The sequence below is a fragment of the Bufo gargarizans genome, chromosome 2, assembly GCF_014858855.1.
Source record: "Bufo gargarizans isolate SCDJY-AF-19 chromosome 2, ASM1485885v1, whole genome shotgun sequence".
NCBI classification, from domain to species: Eukaryota; Metazoa; Chordata; class Amphibia; order Anura; family Bufonidae; genus Bufo; species Bufo gargarizans.
This window is the reverse complement of record NC_058081.1, coordinates 483,430,011-483,449,526: the sequence shown is the minus strand read 5'-3', so window position 1 is coordinate 483,449,526 and position 19,516 is coordinate 483,430,011. Positions and strand designations below refer to the sequence as shown.

Genomic DNA, 19,516 nt, shown 5'->3' with positions numbered 1-19,516 from the left:
TTCTTCTTGAGCCACTCCTTTGTTGCCTTTGCTGTATGTTTTGGGTCATTGTCGTGCTGGAACACCCATCCACGACCCATTTTCAGTTTCCTGGCAGAGGGAAGGAGGTTGTCGCTCAGGATTTCACGATACATGGCTCCGTCCATTTTCCCGTTTATGCGAATAAGTTGTCCTGTGCCCTTAGCAGAAAAACACCCCCAAAGCAAAATGTTTCCACCCCCATGCTTGACGGTGGGGACGGTGTTTTGGGGGTCATAGGCAGCATTTTTCTCTTCCTCCAAACACAGCGAGTTGAGTTAATGCCAAAGAGCTCTATTTTGGTCTCATCAGACCACAGCACCTTCTCCCAGTCACTCTCTGAATCATTCAGGTGTTCATTGGCAAACTTCAGACGGGCCTGCACATGTGCCTTCCTGAGCAGGGGGACCTTGCGAGCCCTGCAGGATTTTAATCCATTGCGGTGTAATGTGTTTCCAATGGTTTTCTTGGTGACTGTGGTCCCTGCTAATTTGAGGTCATTAACTAACTCCTCCCGTGTAGTTCTAGGATGCTTTTTCACCTTTCTCAGAACCATTGACACCCCACGAGGTGAGATCTTGCGTGGAGCCCCAGAGCGAGGTCGATTGATGGTCATTTTGTGCTCCTTCCATTTTCGAACAATCGCACCAACAGTTGTCACCTTCTCTCCCAGCTTCTTGCTAATGGTTTTGTAGCCCATTCCAGCCTTGTGCAGGTCTACAATTTTGTCTCTGACATCCTTGGACAGCTCTTTGGTCTTTCCCATGTTGGAGAGTTTGGAGTCTGCTTGATTGATTGATTCTGTGGACAGGTGTCTTTTATACAGGTGACTAGTTAAGACAGGTGTCCTTAATGAGGGTGACTAATTGAGTAGAAGTGTCTAACCACTCTGTGGGAGCCAGAACTCTTAATGGTTGGTAGGGGTTCAAATACTTATTTCACTCAATGAAATGCAAATCAGTTGCTATCTTTTATTTAAAGTTATTTTTTCGATTTTCCTTTTGATGTGCTATCTGCCACTGTTACAATAAACCTACCATTGAAATGATACTGTTCTGAGACTTTTCATTTCTTTGTCATTGGACAAACTTACAAAATCAGTGAGGGGTCAAATAATTATTTCCACCACTGTACCTCTTCCATCCAGTAACGTCTCCTTTGATGTAGATGTTCTCTGTCCTCATCTTCTCCTTTCAGACCACACCACCATGATGATTTCTTTCAAACATCTCTTCTCTCTGCAGAGTTTGATGGACATCTTAGTTTCCTACTTTTCCATCATCCTCCCACCATCTTGCCACCCCCAATACTGTGCCCGCTGTGCTCCCTATACAAGTTACACACAGATAGGTCCCCTTCAATAATTATTTGCACACAGTGTCCTAAAAAATAACTGTGCCCAATAAACAGTGTCCCTGACACTAATAGTGTAAACATAATGTTTCCCAAAAAATAATTGTGCTAAGCTGATACCGTGCCAGGGTGCCCACCAAAGTAACAGTGCTCCCCAAAATCCTACCAATAGAAATAATTATCTACCAGACAACACGTAGTAGTAATAGTGCCGCTACAGTAATAATTTCCCACTGTTTCCCAGAAGTAATAATGCTCCCATAGTGCTCATACTAGTATTCATGTTCCTCATAGTCCTTCTACTGTAATAAAGCCCACCATAATGCCCACGGTAGTAACAATTCTCTTTAATGTGTTGCAGTAAAAATAAAAATGCCCTGTTGTGTGGCAGTATAAAAAATACCTCCTCTCAGTGCCCCCTGTAGAGACAATGTCCCCATAATGCCCTCATAATGTGTTCCAATGCCCCCTACTGTGTGCCCAAAAACCCTCTTAGTGCCCCCACTTGAGACAAATTCTCCATAGTGCCCTATAATTTGCACCAGTATAATATACTCCTATATCGTGCCCCAATAGTGCGCCTCCCCTTGTCCCCATGGTGCCTGACAATGTGCCAGTATAAAATGCCCCCATAATGTGTGCCAGTATAATGCCCCTATATAATGACCCCAATAGTGCTCCTCTCACTCCTGCTCCATAGTGCCCCCCATGTGTGCCAGTATATAAGATAGAGTCCCCAGTAGATGCCCCCATAGTGCTCCCCCCTTCTCCATAGTGGCCCCCATGTGTGCTAGTATATACAATAGGGCCCCCAAAGTGCTCCTCCCCTCCATAGAGCCGCCCATGTCTGCCGGTATATAAGATAAGGTCCCAGAAGATGCCCCTATAGTGCTCCTTCCCCCCGTTCTCCATAGTGCCCCCCATGTGTGCCAGTATATAAGATTGGGTCCCCATAGTGCTCCTCCCTCTCTATAGTGTCCCCCATGTGTGACAGTATATAAGATAGGGCCCCCATATTACACCTTCCCCTCCATAGTGCCCCCCATGTCTGCCAGTATATAAAATAGGCAGGCCCCCCATATGTCAATTGCTCAGGCCCCCCCCTCCCCCCATATGTCACTTGCTCAGAACTGCCAGAGTCAGGAGGACCCCCCTAATATCATTTGGTAAATTATTTATTCAGGCACCCCCATATGCTCATTCAGGCCCCCCATATCGATGTGACAGACCTCCATCAGACCTCAGATCAGACTAAAAAGAAATAATTAAAACTTACCTCTCCTGCTCCGCTGCCATCCATGTCCGCCGGGGTGTCCTGATGGGAGTGCCTGCCCTGCTAGTCTCCAACAGCTTGCGCTGCACAGTCACGTGATCTGACTGCGTACAGCTTCAGGTCATAGTGCACGCTGTACGCAGTCAGGCTGGAGGAGACCAAGGAGAAAGCAGAGATGGAGGGGTAAGTAAGTGCTTCTCTCTACCGTCTCTCTCTTGCTTATTAGAGGGGGCCCATTCATACTTGTGAGCATTTCTGGATGCGCTCACTAGTATGATACTAGTATGAATGGGCCCCCTCACACGCCGGGCCCCTGTGCAGCTGAATCGGCTATACAGGCGATATGTCCACCCCTGTATGGACTTATAAGAATCATATCCTCTGCTGGGCCCAAGAAGAATTAGTCCGACGTGGTTTTTCATTACATTGACTTGTTATGATGAGATAGCTTTGTGTGAAACCCTTTGAAAGCTACGATGGCTGCTTTATTGTTATCAACATCTGAGAACCTCCTGGCTCTTAAATTTGCACCAAGGTATATCTTTTGTGTGGAGGTAAACTGGTTACCCAAGCATCCGAGGCCCAAACAGTAAACATTTTCACCACTCCTATTTACTTTCCCTTCCCACACACGTGTCGCTACCCGTTAGTATAAGGGTCCATTCACATGTCCGAAAAATGGGTCCGCATCCGTTCCGCAATTTTGCGGAACAGGTGCGGACCCAATCATTTTCAATGGGGCCAGAATGTGCTGTCCGCATCCGTGTTTGAGGATCCGCACTTCCGTTCCGCAAAAAAAATAGAACATGTCCTATTCAAGTCCGCAATTGAGGACAAGAAAAGGCATTTTCTATGAGAGTGCTGGTGATGTGTGGTCCAAAAAATGTGGAATGCACATTGCCGGTGTCCGTGTTTTGCGCATCTGCGGATCAGCAAAACACATACGGACGAGTGAATGGACCCTAAATGGTCACATGACTTGTCATGTGATAACTGGAAAGGTGGTGCAGTACCCCAGTACAACTGGGGGTATCCGAAATTAGTTTGCTGTACTATTTGTAATGTTAAAGGGGTTGTCCCATGAAAAATATTCTACAGTTTTCAAACTAGCACCTGCATCTAAATTCCTTTGTAATTGCATGTAAAATTTTGTATAGCCACTGAATTATTCAATAAAATGTTTCTGTGTAGCGCCACCTACATTTTTTGTTGTTTCTCATTTCTTTGTCCTGCTCACTGAGATGTCCGCACATGCTCAGTTTCATCCATCAACCGCCTCCTGAGTGCTAATAGGGCGAGCATAGAGGTCACTATACCAGGGCTGATTTTCTCTTTAGCTGGGGTAATGCGATAATAAATTCTCCCAATGTTTTTTTTTATTATTATTGCAGGACAGTTTTTGAAAAATTTTAAAGTCAAAATAAACACCTTCCAAGAGCGATTAACTTTTTAAAATTTTCCGTTTACAAAGCCGAATGAGGACATTTTTTTTGGACAACTTGTAAATGCAATTTAGCAATTTTTTGGGGAGGTTTTGTGTTTAAGTTGTTCACTGTGCACCAAAAATGACATGACGTCCCTATGCTATGGGTCACTAGGATTACGGTGATACCCAATTTATATACTTTCTATTATGTTTGACTACTTAAAAAAATAAAAACCTTTTAAATAGGTGTGAGGGTGAGCTGTAGTTTTTATTGCTATATTTGATGTACATACAACATTTTCATCACTTTTTATTCAACTTTTGGAGGCCGCATGACCAAAAACTAGCAAATTGGCTGTTTTCATTAGAGCCCCGCCCTCCCCCCCGCCCTTTACGGCATTAATTTTCAAATGTGGCAATACTTACGTTTGTTTTTTACTTAAAACTGGGAAAGGGGTGCGATTAGAATTTTTTATATTTTGTAAAATATATTTAAATAAATATTGTTATTGTTTATTGTATATGTTTTTCGTCCCTTTAGCAGATTTAGGCCTCTTTCACACTACAGTATGTTGAATTCAGTGTTTTGCGTTCCGTTTTTCACGGATCCGTTGTTCCGTTTTTTGCTTCCGTTGTGGTTCCGTTTCCGTTCCGTTGTTCCGTTCCGTTTTTCCGTATGGCAAATACAGTATACAGTAATTTCATATAAAAAATTGGGCTGGGCATAACATTTTCAATAGATGGTTCCGCAAAAAACGGAACGGAAACGGAAGACATACGGATGCATTTCCGTATGTGTTCCGTTTTTTTTGCGGACCCATTGACTTGAATGGAGCCACGGACTGTGATTTGCAGCCAAATATAGGACATGTTCTATCTTTTCAACGGAACGGAAAAACGGAAATACGGAAACGGAATGCATACGGAACACATTCCGTTTTTTTGCGGAACCATTGAAATGAATGGTTCCGTATACGGACCGTATACGGAACGCAAAAAACGGACCGTATACGGAACGCAAAATACTGTAGTGTGAAAGAGGCCTTAAATGTGATCTTCTGATCGCTTGTCCCATAGACCGCAATAGAATACTATGCAGTCTATGGGATGTTTACTGGCTGTCTGTAAAGCCTCTTGCATGACTTTTCAGGCAGCTTGGTATGGCAGTGCTGGAAGCCTTCACTTCAGACTGTAATGAGCCCCATAATTTCAATGCCCTCCCTCTTTCTAACCTCAGAGATGCCATGGTCATTAATGACCATGGCATCTGAGGGGTTAGATGACTGGGATTGCTGGGATTGGAATCATCTCCAAACCAGGTCACTACAGCTGATGCCTGCTGTATTATAGCCTATGAGCTTATATATATATATATATATATATATATATATATATATATATATATCTATATCTTGGGTTTGGGTTTTATAGGCACACTTTAATATGAAAGCTTCTTTACAAATTATAATTCATACACAAGTGGCCAAGATAAATCTCCCACATGGCTCACTATTCCTGATAGACCGGTCTGGACAAAACCTATTGTTATTAAAGTAGAATTCTGGGCACATGACCAACTTAATAAAAAAGCGACCAGCAGGTTTATACGCTAGATTTGTTTTTCAATTCCCTGAAGAATGTTCATGTTGGTACTGAACAGCTCAGCATTTATAACACTGGAAGAAAACTAAAAAAGCATATTAACAAGCATAACTTGTAGTTCCCAGACCAGGGGGTTCAGAGGAGGTGGCAAAACTCCAACTATGTGATAGGTTGATGTCATTATTCTGTTCAATGGCTGCCATGTAATTGAACTTACTTAAATGGGTTATGCCATGATTGCTGTAAAACTGAAAAAATCAGACATCATATAGTACATGAGAACCTCTAAGAAAGCTAGAACCAGCCCTGTACTTTACATGGATCCATGTATCCCCATTTATTGTTCACTACTGAACCTGGAAGGGTTAACTTTATTTACGCCTTTGTTTATACTTATAGTGTTTTATACTGTGTTGAATTGCATTTTAGATGTTTATTGTAATACTGACCGTTTGTGTGGTTCAGCTATCTTGTTTATGTCTGGAATAACTGCTAAGTCATTCCCATAGACTTGTATTGAAACTCTATACAAGTCTATGGTAGACTGAAATTGTTACAATGTTTGTTGTAAGGCTGCGTTTCTATACTCCATATCTTCCACTAGAAGTTTGTAGTTGAGCTAGAAACTGTATATAAAGGAGAGACGTTAGAGCCCCTAGTTGTCTGCAGATAGAGACCAGTGTTTAGTAGAAGAGACTCTGCCAGACTGCATGAGTGACCAGAAGAAGACACTGAGATGGGAATACTGAGCAGCAGACGCCAGGTCACCAACCTTTAACCATGGAGCCAGATGGATGACTGCACCACAGACCCTGGGCCACTAAACCTTTGGCCAGGGTACCAGCATTCTGAGAGAGAGAGATGGACACTTTCATACACCCTTTAAGGGAATTCTAATAGGGGTAGATACTATGTTCAGGACGTCATCTCTAGGCCAGAAGGTAGATCAAATCAATAAAATTCCATCTTTCATTTTTCAGGGCTCCTTTGGAAAATGAAAGGTGGAAGCCGATTGGTTGCTATTGGCAACTAAGATAGTTTTCTTCAATTTTGATAAATCTCTTCTTCCATTATCTTTACTCTGTGAGTCAGTAAGGTTACAGTGACATCAAATTTGGTATGTTCTAATACTTAAAAAAAAAAAAAAATTAAAAATAATTCTTTACATCACCATATTCTAACATCCACAACTTGTTTATGGGCATGTCTATGGTACTATGTGAGGGTTATGGTTTTGTAGGGTGATCTGTAGTTTTTCTTAATACCTTTTTGGGTTATGTTTGATTTTTAACCAAGAAATTCAACCAAGAAATGGTGATTTCGCCATTATATTTTAATATTCGGTGAGGTATTTTAATAGTTCAGCAATTTTTGGAAGTAGCAATATGATATTTGTTTTGTTTATTTTATTATGTAAAAGTGCGAAAGGAAGTCGATTTTTTTTTTTAAAGAATAAAAAATTGAAAACTTTGGAAACTTAGTTTTTAGCTCCCTTAGGGGACCTGAACTTGCAATTGTCAGATTGGTTTTACCATAGACTGTAATTGTGTACATAAACTTTGCCATGGCAGGTCTGGGACCCTTAAAAAGATTCCCATCTGACTTAGCAAATGAACAGTAACTGCGATCTTGTTGTGGGGGTTGTCCGATAACATGGAGCAGTAATTGTCAGGTACTGTGACCGCAAATGACCACTTCCTCTGAGGATTTAAAGGTCTGTGATTAGAGTTACCTCCGATCACAGACACTGCTGGCGGGTATCTGCTATGTAACATAGCAGTCAGTCACCTGCCCAACTCCTGAGCAATCACCATCTCCAAAGACCAGTCATCCACCATACATGTACAGTGGATGTCAGTATGGGTTAAAAAGATCTTCCGGCTGCGCCAAGCATTATTGCACTACATTTTCTATTTATTGTTCCAATGAACAACAGAGATAAAAACGGTTGACATTGCTGAATAGCTGACAATTCTATCTGTACTTGGCTAGCTCCACAGTCCCACTGAGAATGAATGCTTGCCCTGCCGCACCATTCTTTCTGGTACACACAACCCTGGTTCCTGTGATTAAAGTTGATCCTAATGATCAGACTCCACCGATCAGATGCTTATCTGCTATAGTGTAGTTATATTGTGACACAACCACTTTAAAGGGATTCTACATGAATAAAGATATATTATCTAATGCCCGCAGCCTGCATTTGTAAATACTAGATTTATACTTATCTACATGACGCTGCTCCAGTTCTCCACTGCACCCACAGCTGTGATGCATTTCTTGTGGCCATGTCACCGCTGAAGCCAGTTATTGGCAGCAGCACAACCATTCCCATGCACCACCAGATGTAAACAGTCCTGGAAACGGAACATGGACATGCAGGAGCGAGGGTGGAGGACCGCAGCAGCATGTAGCAGGTAAGGGTACTTTCCGGCAGGGTTCAGCAAAAACACTTCCGTTACTGATAATACAACAATCTGCATCCATTATGAACAGATCCGGTTGTATTATTTTTAACATTGCCAAGACGGATCAGTCATGAACTCCATTGAACGTCAATGGGGGACGGATCCATTTTCTACTGTGTCAGAGTTGACTTGCATTGTGGGTCATGAAAGATCCGTTGTGCTCTGCATCCCATGACGGAAAGAAAACGGCAGCATCCTGCGGTTTTCTCTCCGGTATGAGTACGCAACCCCTTTAAGGACATAAAGCTAGGGGGTTGTCCCTTTAAGACAGCATATTTTATATCCACAGGATAGGCGATATGTGTCTCTTCGGCAGCAACGGGGCAAAGTTATCTTAATGGGACAACTCCTTAAATGAATTAGGCATGAATATCTATTGGGTTTTATCAATATATGACACTAGCACTCTGATCTGCTGGAGAGTGTCAGAATCTAGGGTTGTCACCCACTGACGATGCCAGCCGTTGCCAAGGACCTATTCAAAAAATATTGATGTCACTGCTTATTAAACACTGCTGCAAAGAAAATCCTTAGGGTGCCTGGAAAATTCTCTCATGAATAATTACCCAGCCTAAGTTAGAGGAGATTCCTCCTTGATGATTGCAAGCATATTAATATGACTATGAAGTATTGAAATCTATTGTTCCCTACTATCGATAAGTTCACGCTGTAAATCGGTAGGTTATGGTAATCTTCAAGTAAATAACTTACAGGAAGTCCAGGAAAATATCTGCCCTAATGAGCACTACTTTACCTCATAGCTCCAGGAGCCTTCAGGTCAACGTGAGATAGAGAATAAAATGCTAACAAGTATGTATGGCTACAGGCTATGCCAACAAAAATGCATAGACTATATAACGGTTTTTCTTCTGCATATGCAGTGTCCTGAAATCCACTTCAAAGCAATGAAAGTGTTTATGACACCATATTTCATGTATCATGTCCCATAGGCTGTATATGGAGTTACTTGGTTCTGTAGCTAGGGGGAGCTAGAACGTTCTCTTCCTCTCAAGGAGGAAGTTGATAGTCAGTCTACAGTAAGCAGTGGCGGAGTGAACACCTGAGAGCAGTGACCCAGCGAAACCTTCAACCCTGTGGATTACAAACTGTAAAAGTGACAGATTATGTGCCAGCCAGAACGTTTAGCGGTTACAAAGAGGATTGCAGAGCATTTGTCAGAGAAGGTAACTGCCTACACCCTGGCTTACAGGCTTCTCTGCATGTGGTTGGAGAAAAAGCCTCAGGAAAGAAAGGGCTCTCTGTTCAGAGACTGTATTCCCTCCAGGATACTGTGGATATACAGGTGAAACTCCAAAAATTTGAATATCGTGCAGTAATGTAACTTAAAATTAGAATTTTGTGAAAAGGTTCAATAGTCTAGGCTCGAAGTGACACACTCTAGTCAGCTAATTAATCCATACCCCCTGAGCAAAGGGGACCTCAAAATTGTGACTTTGGGGTTTCATAAGCTGTAAGCCATAATCATCCAAATTATAACAAATAAAGGCTTGAAATATCTCGCTTTGCATGTAATGAGTCTCTCATATGTTAGTTTCACCTTTTAAGTTGTATTACTGAAAAAAATGAACTTTGTGCGATATTCAAATTTTTCGAGTTTCTTCTGTAAATATATATCTGTAGATAGAGAAAGTGCATCCCTTTAGGCCGAAAAAGGAGAGATTAAAAGGAGGGAAACTATCCTATATATACAACCTTGAGAATTATGTCAGCATTAAAGACTTCATTTCCAATGTACTGCGTTTGTGCGAATCACCTATGGATGGCCTCAGTAAAGTACAGTGGATTTGTACATGTACAGCTACAGCGCACGTAGACCCCAGTAAATCAGAGGATCAAGAAAAAACTCAACTCATTGATGGTGACAGTGCAGAGATTCTAAAAAGCCAATTACAGATGTTATTTGCAAAACAACCGCATTCCACTTTAATGGACTTTAAAGAGCTAGCTATTAGCATTCTGGGAAAAGAACATCAATCAGAACCAGTCAAACCTGCTGTAATATCCACAAGTATTCAGGCTAAGTCTACTTTCACACTCGCGTTTTGGCTTTCCTTTTGTTAGATCCGGATCAGTTTGCATTCTAATGCATTCTGAATGGAAAAGGATCCGCTCAGAATGCATCAGTTTTGCCTCATGCACACGACCGTTGTGTGTTTTGCGGTCCATAAAATTGTGGATCCGCAAAACACGGATGGCATCTGTGTACATTTCACAATTTGCGGAACGGCACGGACAGCCATTAATATAACTGCCTATTCTTGTCTGCAAAACGGACAAGAATAGGACTGATTATATATTTTTTGCGGACCACGGAACGGAGCAATGGATGCGGACAGCACACGGAGTGCTGTCCGTATCTTTTGCGACCCCATTGAAGTGAATGGGTCCGCATCCAAGCCGCAAACAAAGGTTGTGTGCATGAGGCCTTTGCATCAGTTTAGTCTCCATTCCGCTTTGGAGACGGACACCAGAACGTCTGATGAAACTGAGCCAAACGGATCCGTCCTGGCACACAATGTAAGTCAATGGGGACGGATCCATTTTCAGTGACACAATAGAAAATGGATCCGTCCTCTATTGACTTTCAATGGTGTTCAAGATGGATCCAAAATGGCTATGTTACAGATAATACAAACGGATCAGTTCTGAACGGATGCAGACAGTTGCATTATCTGAACGGATCAGTCAACGACGGAGCCGCACAAAACGCGAGTGTGAAAGTAGCCTAAGCCTCCAATGGTCAGTTTCATGGATAGCCAAGAAGCCCAAGCAGCAGTTCTAGATGGTGTTGCTGTTCTAACAGATCAAGTCTCTCTCCTGAGCAAAAGCATGGAGAAAATGTGGCAAAAACTTGAACAGTGGGAAAAGCCTGTACAGCTAGAGGATGAGACTCCACTGCCCAGTTAGCAGGGCGCCCGCTACCACAGGCTGGCACGGACAGAAATTGTACAGCCTGAATAAAAGAGAGAAATCAGTCTCCATATACAACTTTGGGAATGGCTTATGTCAGCTGTAAAGACTGTACTTCCTGTATACAGTGCTTGTATGGGTCACCTGTTGACTGGCTCCAGTAAAGTACAGTAGATATGTTGCACCAAATCCAGGTCTTATCCTTGTACTGCACTGCGCTGCAGTTTGCATCATCATTTTTACTGCATGGACTCATGAAGTGCTGGGGAGGACAACCACAATGACTACTACAACCCACATCTATGCCACTACTATGGTCATCCTCTCCACCTCCTCGCTAGGCTGCTGCACATGGTTCCCTATACTCAGATGTGATACTAAAAAAGTACCATGTAATAGGCAACTTTGGTCAAGCTCCCTCTAGCGGTGGCTGCAGGAGGCCAAAATCTATAGCTCCTTTTCTACTGCACAGAGCCAACTGAACTCTAGATCAGTGTTCCTCAACTCCAGTCCTCAAGGCCCACCTGCCGGTCATGATTTGAGAATATCCCAGAGAATAAATACCTGTGGTAAAGGCTGATGCATTGACACTAATTATATCACCAGCTCAACACTAAGGAAATACTGAGAACATGACCGGCAGGTGGGCCCTGAGGACGGGAGTTGAGGAACAGTGCTCTAGATCAGTGTTTCCCAACCAGTGTGCCTCCAGCTGTTACAAAACTACAACTCCCAGCATGCCCGCCCAACCAAATGCTGTCTGGGCATGCTGGGAGTTGTAGTTTTGCAACAGCTGGAGGCACACTGGTTGGGAAACACTGCTCTAGATGACTCTACCCTATTTTCCCAATGACCTGTCCTTCTGTAAAGGCAGGTGGCAATGGGACAAAATGAAACACCTGAATTCAATGATTATGAGGTGTGTCCCAATACTTTTCTCAATACAGTGCATGTGTATTGCCTAGTTTATGTAAAAATACAAAAACGACTACATGCCTACTTCAGTTCTCTAATCAGAAACGTAATTTTGACAAACATGAAATAATAGGAGACATGATCTGAGGAGAGAGGGGTGAATACTTATTCAAACTAAGTCAACAAGTTATTTAATTCTTCAGTTATGCATTTGTTTGTTCCAGACTAGCCTACACGAGTGCATGAGAACGTGTCTGAGCAGACATCAAAGTATGGGAAAGCCATTACAGCAATCACCACCCATGTCCTAAGGCCTTGAATTTATGAAGAGGAGGGAGCATTAATTATTGTTACAGACATTGCTTTCCTGCTGCACGAAATTCTGCCAGTATCTTTCCAGATCTAAGGGACTACCATGCCAACAATGCTGGTACAAAAAGTAGTGCTGCTTGCAGAATCCTTTTGTTGAAAGACATTGGGGCACATTTAAAAATTGAAAATGTAGTCAGTGTTAACGTAGGCAGTCTTGCTAAATACCGGCACATATAGGTGATGCTGCAAGTTGTCGGGGGTTTCCAGGACTTATCTAGCCAGTGGGGGGTTGAACTTCCGGCATTAGCACCAATCAACTGTTCTGGTGAGTGGTAAGTGCTGCAGCCAGTGACATCACTCGTTCATTGGTCACAAATTTTGTTGTAAAATGCAAGGTCTAATCCCTATCACTTTAGTAAATTCGCCCCAGGAAAGAAATGGATGTGTTTTGGCCATAAGATGGAACGTTCCTAGGGCAAGCCTGACTTTATTATAGTCACAGCTGTATCTCCATTTAGCAGGGACAGAACATGAACATTTGGTTCTTCATAAGAAAAGTTTTCAAAAATTGTATAATAATGTGGGATGATAAGGACTAGAGATGAGCAAATTTCCTATTTTGAAATTCTTTCACACTTCGTTTATTGGTAAAAGGTGAATTGCGTTATGGATTCTGTCACCACGGACCAGAACGCAATTCTATGACGGAATGCATAATAGAATGCCTTTTTTTTCCATTTGAAATGTCTTCCCTGCTTCCCATCACATTGTATGCAACTGTAAATTGTGTCATTAGAATGTGCATCCTGTCCCGCAAAAAACAAGCCCTCATACGGCTATGTGAATAAAAAAAAATAAAAAAAAAGTCATGGCTTTGAAATGGCTGGGAGTAAAAAATGAAAAAGAAAAAATGGAAATTCACCTGATCTTGAAAGGATTAATGTCTGGTTACCATTCCTCATTTAACCGGGTTGCATAACTGGACAATGTGTGTAGTAGGTACATGTCCCACCGATAAGAGAAATGGTAACATAGTTATTTCTACATTTCTGGGAGGGATAACAGAGGAACACTATAAAGCATTCTAAGATAAATGAAACCAAAAGATTGTTCCCGACGTTTGAGATGTATAATATGTATAAATATATAATTTTTGCAGACCTATCTATCATGATCAATGGTTGCACACTCTCCCCAGTCAACAAAGCCCGCTGCCTTGGAGTGACCTTGGATTCTGCCCTTTCCTTCCGACCGCATATCCAAGCCCTTTCCACCACCTGCCACCTCGAACTCAAAAACATTGAATCTACGAAAATACTTGTACATGCCCTCATTATCTCCCGCCTAGACTACTGCAACATTCTCCTCTGTGGCCTTCCATCTAGCACCCTCGCACCCCTCCAATCTATCCTCAACTCTGCTGCCCGACTAATCCACCTCTCACCCTATTATTCCTCTGCCTCTCCCCTTTGCCCAACGAATCCACTTCAAAGTACTGACAAATACATACACGGCCGTCCATTACCTGTCCCCTCCCTACATCTCTGAGCTACTTTCCCGATACACCCCCACACGCACTCTCCGATCCTCACAAGACCTCCTTCTCTCCTCTCCTCTTATCGCCTCTTCCCACAATCAACTCCAAGATGCATCCCCCACACTCTGGAACTCGCTACCCCAACATATCAGACTCTCGCCTACAGTGGAATCCTTCAAAAGAAACCTGAAAACCCACCTCTTCAGACAAGCCTATAACCAGTGACCCTGCTGCCTCTATACCGCCATGACCAACTTAACCCGCACCTACTGTGTCCTTCTCCCATACCATGTAGATTGTAAGCCCTCAGGGGCAGGGCCCTCTCTCCTTCTGTACCAGTTTGTAACTCGTCTTGTTTATGATTGGTGCAATTGTCTGTATTATGTATATGCACCCCTTATCATACATACAGCGCTATGGAATGAATGGCGCTTTAATAATAAATAAATAATAATAATAATAATATTATATATACACACTCAAATGTGGCTAGGCGAGACCTGCTTTTGTAAATTAAATTTTTGCGTATTCTGTCACATAACACCCACATGATCTACATCCGTTCTTGTGCCTGGATGCACAGTGCCGAGAATACCAATGTTTATGTAACAGCTAGTCTAAGAGAAAGTAAACAGGCCACAAGCAAAATGATGTAAGCCGTAGCAACAGTCACAAAGGAGGAAAGTATACGTAGAGCAGCGAGAGCGGAGACAAGTATACGTAGAGCAGCGAGAGCGGAGACAAGTATACGTAGAGCAGCGAGAGCGGAGACAAGTATACGTAGAGCAGCGAGAGCGGAGACAAGTATACGTAGAGCAGCGAGAGCGGAGACAAGTATACGTAGAGCAGCGAGAGCGGAGACAAGTATACGTAGAGCAGCGAGAGCGGAGACAAGTATACGTAGAGCAGCGAGAGCGGAGACAAGTATACGTAGAGCAGCGAGAGCGGAGACAAGTATACGTAGAGCAGCGAGAGCGGAGACAAGTATACGTAGAGCAGCGAGAGCGGAGACAAGTATACGTAGAGCAGCGAGAGCGGAGACAAGTATACGTAGAGCAGCGAGAGCGGAGACAAGTATACGTAGAGCAGCGAGAGCGGAGACAAGTATACGTAGAGCAGCGAGAGCGGAGACAAGTATACGTAGAGCAGCGAGAGCGGAGACAAGTATACGTAGAGCAGCGAGAGCGGAGACAAGTATACGTAGAGCAGCGAGAGCGGAGACAAGTATACGTAGAGCAGCGAGAGCGGAGACAAGTATACGTAGAGCAGCGAGAGCGGAGACAAGTATACGTAGAGCAGCGAGAGCGGAGACAAGTATACGTAGAGCAGCGAGAGCGGAGACAAGTATACGTAGAGCAGCGAGAGCGGAGACAAGTATACGTAGAGCAGCGAGAGCGGAGACAAGTATACGTAGAGCAGCGAGAGCGGAGACAAGTATACGTAGAGCAGCGAGAGCGGAGACAAGTATACGTAGAGCAGCGAGAGCGGAGACAAGTATACGTAGAGCAGCGAGAGCGGAGACAAGTATACGTAGAGCAGCGAGAGCGGAGACAAGTATACGTAGAGCAGCGAGAGCGGAGACAAGTATACGTAGAGCAGCGAGAGCGGAGACAAGTATACGTAGAGCAGCGAGAGCGGAGACAAGTATACGTAGAGCAGCGAGAGCGGAGACAAGTATACGTAGAGCAGCGAGAGCGGAGACAAGTATACGTAGAGCAGCGAGAGCGGAGACAAGTATACGTAGAGCAGCGAGAGCGGAGACAAGTATACGTAGAGCAGCGAGAGCGGAGACAAGTATACGTAGAGCAGCGAGAGCGGAGACAAGTATACGTAGAGCAGCGAGAGCGGAGACAAGTATACGTAGAGCAGCGAGAGCGGAGACAAGTATACGTAGAGCAGCGAGAGCGGAGACAAGTATACGTAGAGCAGCGAGAGCGGAGACAAGTATACGTAGAGCAGCGAGAGCGGAGACAAGTATACGTAGAGCAGCGAGAGCGGAGACAAGTATACGTAGAGCAGCGAGAGCGGAGACAAGTATACGTAGAGCAGCGAGAGCGGAGACAAGTATACGTAGAGCAGCGAGAGCGGAGACAAGTATACGTAGAGCAGCGAGAGCGGAGACAAGTATACGTAGAGCAGCGAGAGCGGAGACAAGTATACGTAGAGCAGCGAGAGCGGAGACAAGTATACGTAGAGCAGCGAGAGCGGAGACAAGTATACGTAGAGCAGCGAGAGCGGAGACAAGTATACGTAGAGCAGCGAGAGCGGGGACAAGTATACGTAGAGCAGCGAGAGCGGAGACAAGTATACGTAGAGCAGCGAGAGCGGAGACAAGTATACGTAGAGCAGCGAGAGCGGAGACAAGTATACGAAGAGCAGTGACTTCATGCACAATAATCATGAACGTCGAACACAAACTGTACATTGTGTACCATGCAGTAAATATCTTACACATTGGGCAACTCAAGCCAAGCCAGGCCCCATTTTTCCAGTAGTGTGATATTACATGATTTTATAGCATAAATGTCAACATTTAGAAGTTGGCTTGTGGGAGAAATCAGATTGCAGCACGCAAAGCACATTGCTAAAATGTTTGTGTATAGACACACCCCTTTTCTGAGGTCCCACCCCTTTCCCAGGTATGTTTTTTTCCCCTTTAAGTGACTCACACCATACCTCCTAAGATCCTGTAAGGACACCGGGGCTGAGTCTAATGACACAGCATCCTGGCACCACATACAGGAGAGAATGCAGCTCTGCAAGTGCTTTGTGGAAGATTTGCCAACTGTTCCGGGGGTCTCCCCTATTTTTGGTAGGCTCTAGGACTTTCTGTGGGAGTTGGCAAGTATGTATTATAGATTAGATATGAGCAAATCGATTCGTCTCATCAGCAAGGCTTCTTTAGCATGATTGACAGGCGCCTGAGCAGAGGCTGATCCAAAGCCAAAGCAGAGCCTGTGCCCTTGCCCATTGGAGTAGAGGCGCAGGCTGGTAAGGCTACATGCACACGACAGTGAAAAACAGATGTGTGATGGGCGTTTTTTTTAATGGCTGTCACAGGTCAGTTTTAAGAATAATGGTAGTCTATAGGGTTAATCATATGGCAGTTTTTTTGACAACCAGTGAATAAAGGACGTCAAAGTATACAACATGTTCTACCTCATAAGTTTTCACTGACCGACAGCCCCCATATAATTGAATGGGACTATTTCTAGCGTCCGTTTCTCAGAAAGGCATCAGTTGAAAACTAACGGTGAATACATGTAATGGCTTTTACATGTAGCCCAATTGTCAGGGACGGGCTAAATGTCCGGCCCTGTCAATCTCGCGGCAGGTGGACCCTTTTTCACCTGTGGCGTCAGCCAGGGGTGGACTGAGAACTGAAAGTAGCCCTGTAAAAAAAAAAAAAAAAAAAAAAAAAAAAAAAAAAAAAAGTGGTCCCAAGTTGTACATGAGTCCAAATTGACAGGAGGCGGGGCAACAGAAGTAGGCGGGGCTAAAACAAAACAGAAGAAGGTAGGGATAACAGAAGTAGGCGGGGTCAGCAATACCACAGTGCAGCACAAAATACTGCCCCAGCAAAACCATATACGACAGTGCAGCACAAAATACTGCCCCAGCAAAACCATATACCACAGTGCAGCATAAAATACTGCCCCAGCAAAACCATATACCACAGTGCAGCACACAATACTGCCCCAGCAAAACCATATACCACAGTGCAGCACAAAATACTGCCCCAGCAAAACCATATACCACAGTGCAGCACAAAATACTGTCCCAGCAAAACCATATACCACAGTGCAGCATAAAATACTGCCCCAGCAAAACCATATACCACAGTGCAGCACAAAATACTGTCCCAGCAAAACCATATACCACAGTGCAGCACAAAATACTGTCCCAGCAAAACCATATACCACAGTGCAGCACACAATACTGCCCCAGCAAAACCATATACCACAGTGCAGCACAAAATACTGTCCCAGCAAAACCATATACCACAGTGCAGCACAAAATACTGTCCCAGCAAAACCATATACCACAGTGCAGCATAAAATACTGCCCTATCACCATGATGAGGACAGTGATACAGTTAAATTCAGGAGGACACCTTCAGATGCTGGCCAGGAACTTAAGTTCCTGATGCTCCTACATTAACGTTGAGAGCATCGGATCATTATTCACCTGGCCAGTGACCATGAGGAGGGCTTAGGTGGCACCCTGGGCATCAGCCCACCGGGAAATATGGCCAGCCTGCCCAAAGGGACACCCCTCACAGGGAAACAAATCCTGCTGATAAGAGGAATCGATTCACTCTATTGTAGATGTATACAGTATATAGCAGTCAACAACATAATACCCCCAGGCGGAGACTGGCATGCATCCGTGATACACTAATGTTGACACAGTGACTCAGGCGTGCGCTCACAGGAGTCGCACATACTCTCCTTACAGAGGTGACACATTAACATTTCTGTTTAAAATTCAAAGTCCTTCTATTGCGTTATGATATGGCGTTATTTCTTTTCCTGGGAAAACTATGTGGCAATTCATCTACCGTTAACATTTGGGGCTTCACCCAACTTTCCTAGAACCCTGAATGGCAAGTCTGACAATTTATGTAATCACATAGAAGCCAATAGTCTAACAACATATAATCAGATGAATTGCCCCATTCAGGGCTCACTAGGTAATAGCCCTCTGTGAGCTGTTACAGCTGCCTGATCGGCTGTCACCCAGCTTTCCTAGAGACAGATATGACACACAATATAATTATTGGTGCTGTTGTGGTTGTTGGTGGCATCTGCTATATACACAGCTGTGTGTACCAATAATATCCTATAATGAGGGTAGAATGTGCCCTTGGTCTGACTTACCAGCTTGATCCCCATTCTCCATTGGATTGTGCACGCTTAAAGGTCCACTCCCCAGACAGGGGTTGGATTTCCTCCTGATGGCCACTCTCCTAAAACCCTCTGAGCTCATGTTTGCATTAAAGTAGCTGCAGAATCCAGGCAGGTATGCAGATTATAAATCCTTCTCCCAGTGGGACACACTTCTCTTCAGATGCCCCCAGATTCTGCATCCAGGGAGGTCTCCCTGTAGAAATCCTCAATATTCATTCCCTGTAAGCAGAGCCAGCTCCTTGCAGTATGACGCTGATCTGCAGCTGCTGCACACTGAGCCAAAGTGAGTGACAACACAAGGGAGGAATGTGAGGCCACACCCCTTTCCTTAGCCCCACCCTCACCTGAGGGGAGTCTTCTCACCTGAGTATCACAGCCATTGCATTGCCTGGGCAATGTGCGCTGGTTGCTATGGCTGGGAAGAGACCAAATATAGAAGAAGAGTCACACTTGGCTTCCTGACAAATACAAGAAAGAAACCTCTAGGGTAAGGACTTGTTCACACTGAAGCGGATCCAACGACCCGCTGCATTCATGTCTATGGATTCAAACTAATGCCAAAATGCACATTTGGGCATATGTACCACTAATTTCTTAGGTAACGTATGCCATATGTATCAACATGGCACGCTACTTGTTGAAAAACATGATGCTTTACACAATGCTTTCCTTAGTTCAGCACAGTATGGCGGTATTTTTGTAAATAGGTGACTATGGAGCCACGGTCCCTTTTTTAAATGATTGCACAGTAAATATAATAATCCGTCTGAA

At 43.9% G+C, this 19,516-nt stretch overlaps 1 protein-coding gene across 1 annotated transcript in view; it reads right to left on the bottom strand.

The window, feature by feature from the left end:
• FGD4 (FYVE, RhoGEF and PH domain containing 4) overlaps positions 1–19,002 on the bottom strand; it is a 150,513-nt gene extending 131,511 nt beyond the window's left edge. The window contains exon 1 of the mRNA XM_044281149.1: positions 18,716–19,002. Within this exon, the coding sequence (XP_044137084.1) occupies positions 18,716–18,824 (109 nt within the window). The 5' untranslated portion in view covers positions 18,825–19,002. The remainder of the gene's footprint in view (positions 1–18,715) is intronic.
• Positions 19,003–19,516: the final 514 nt, after the last annotated feature.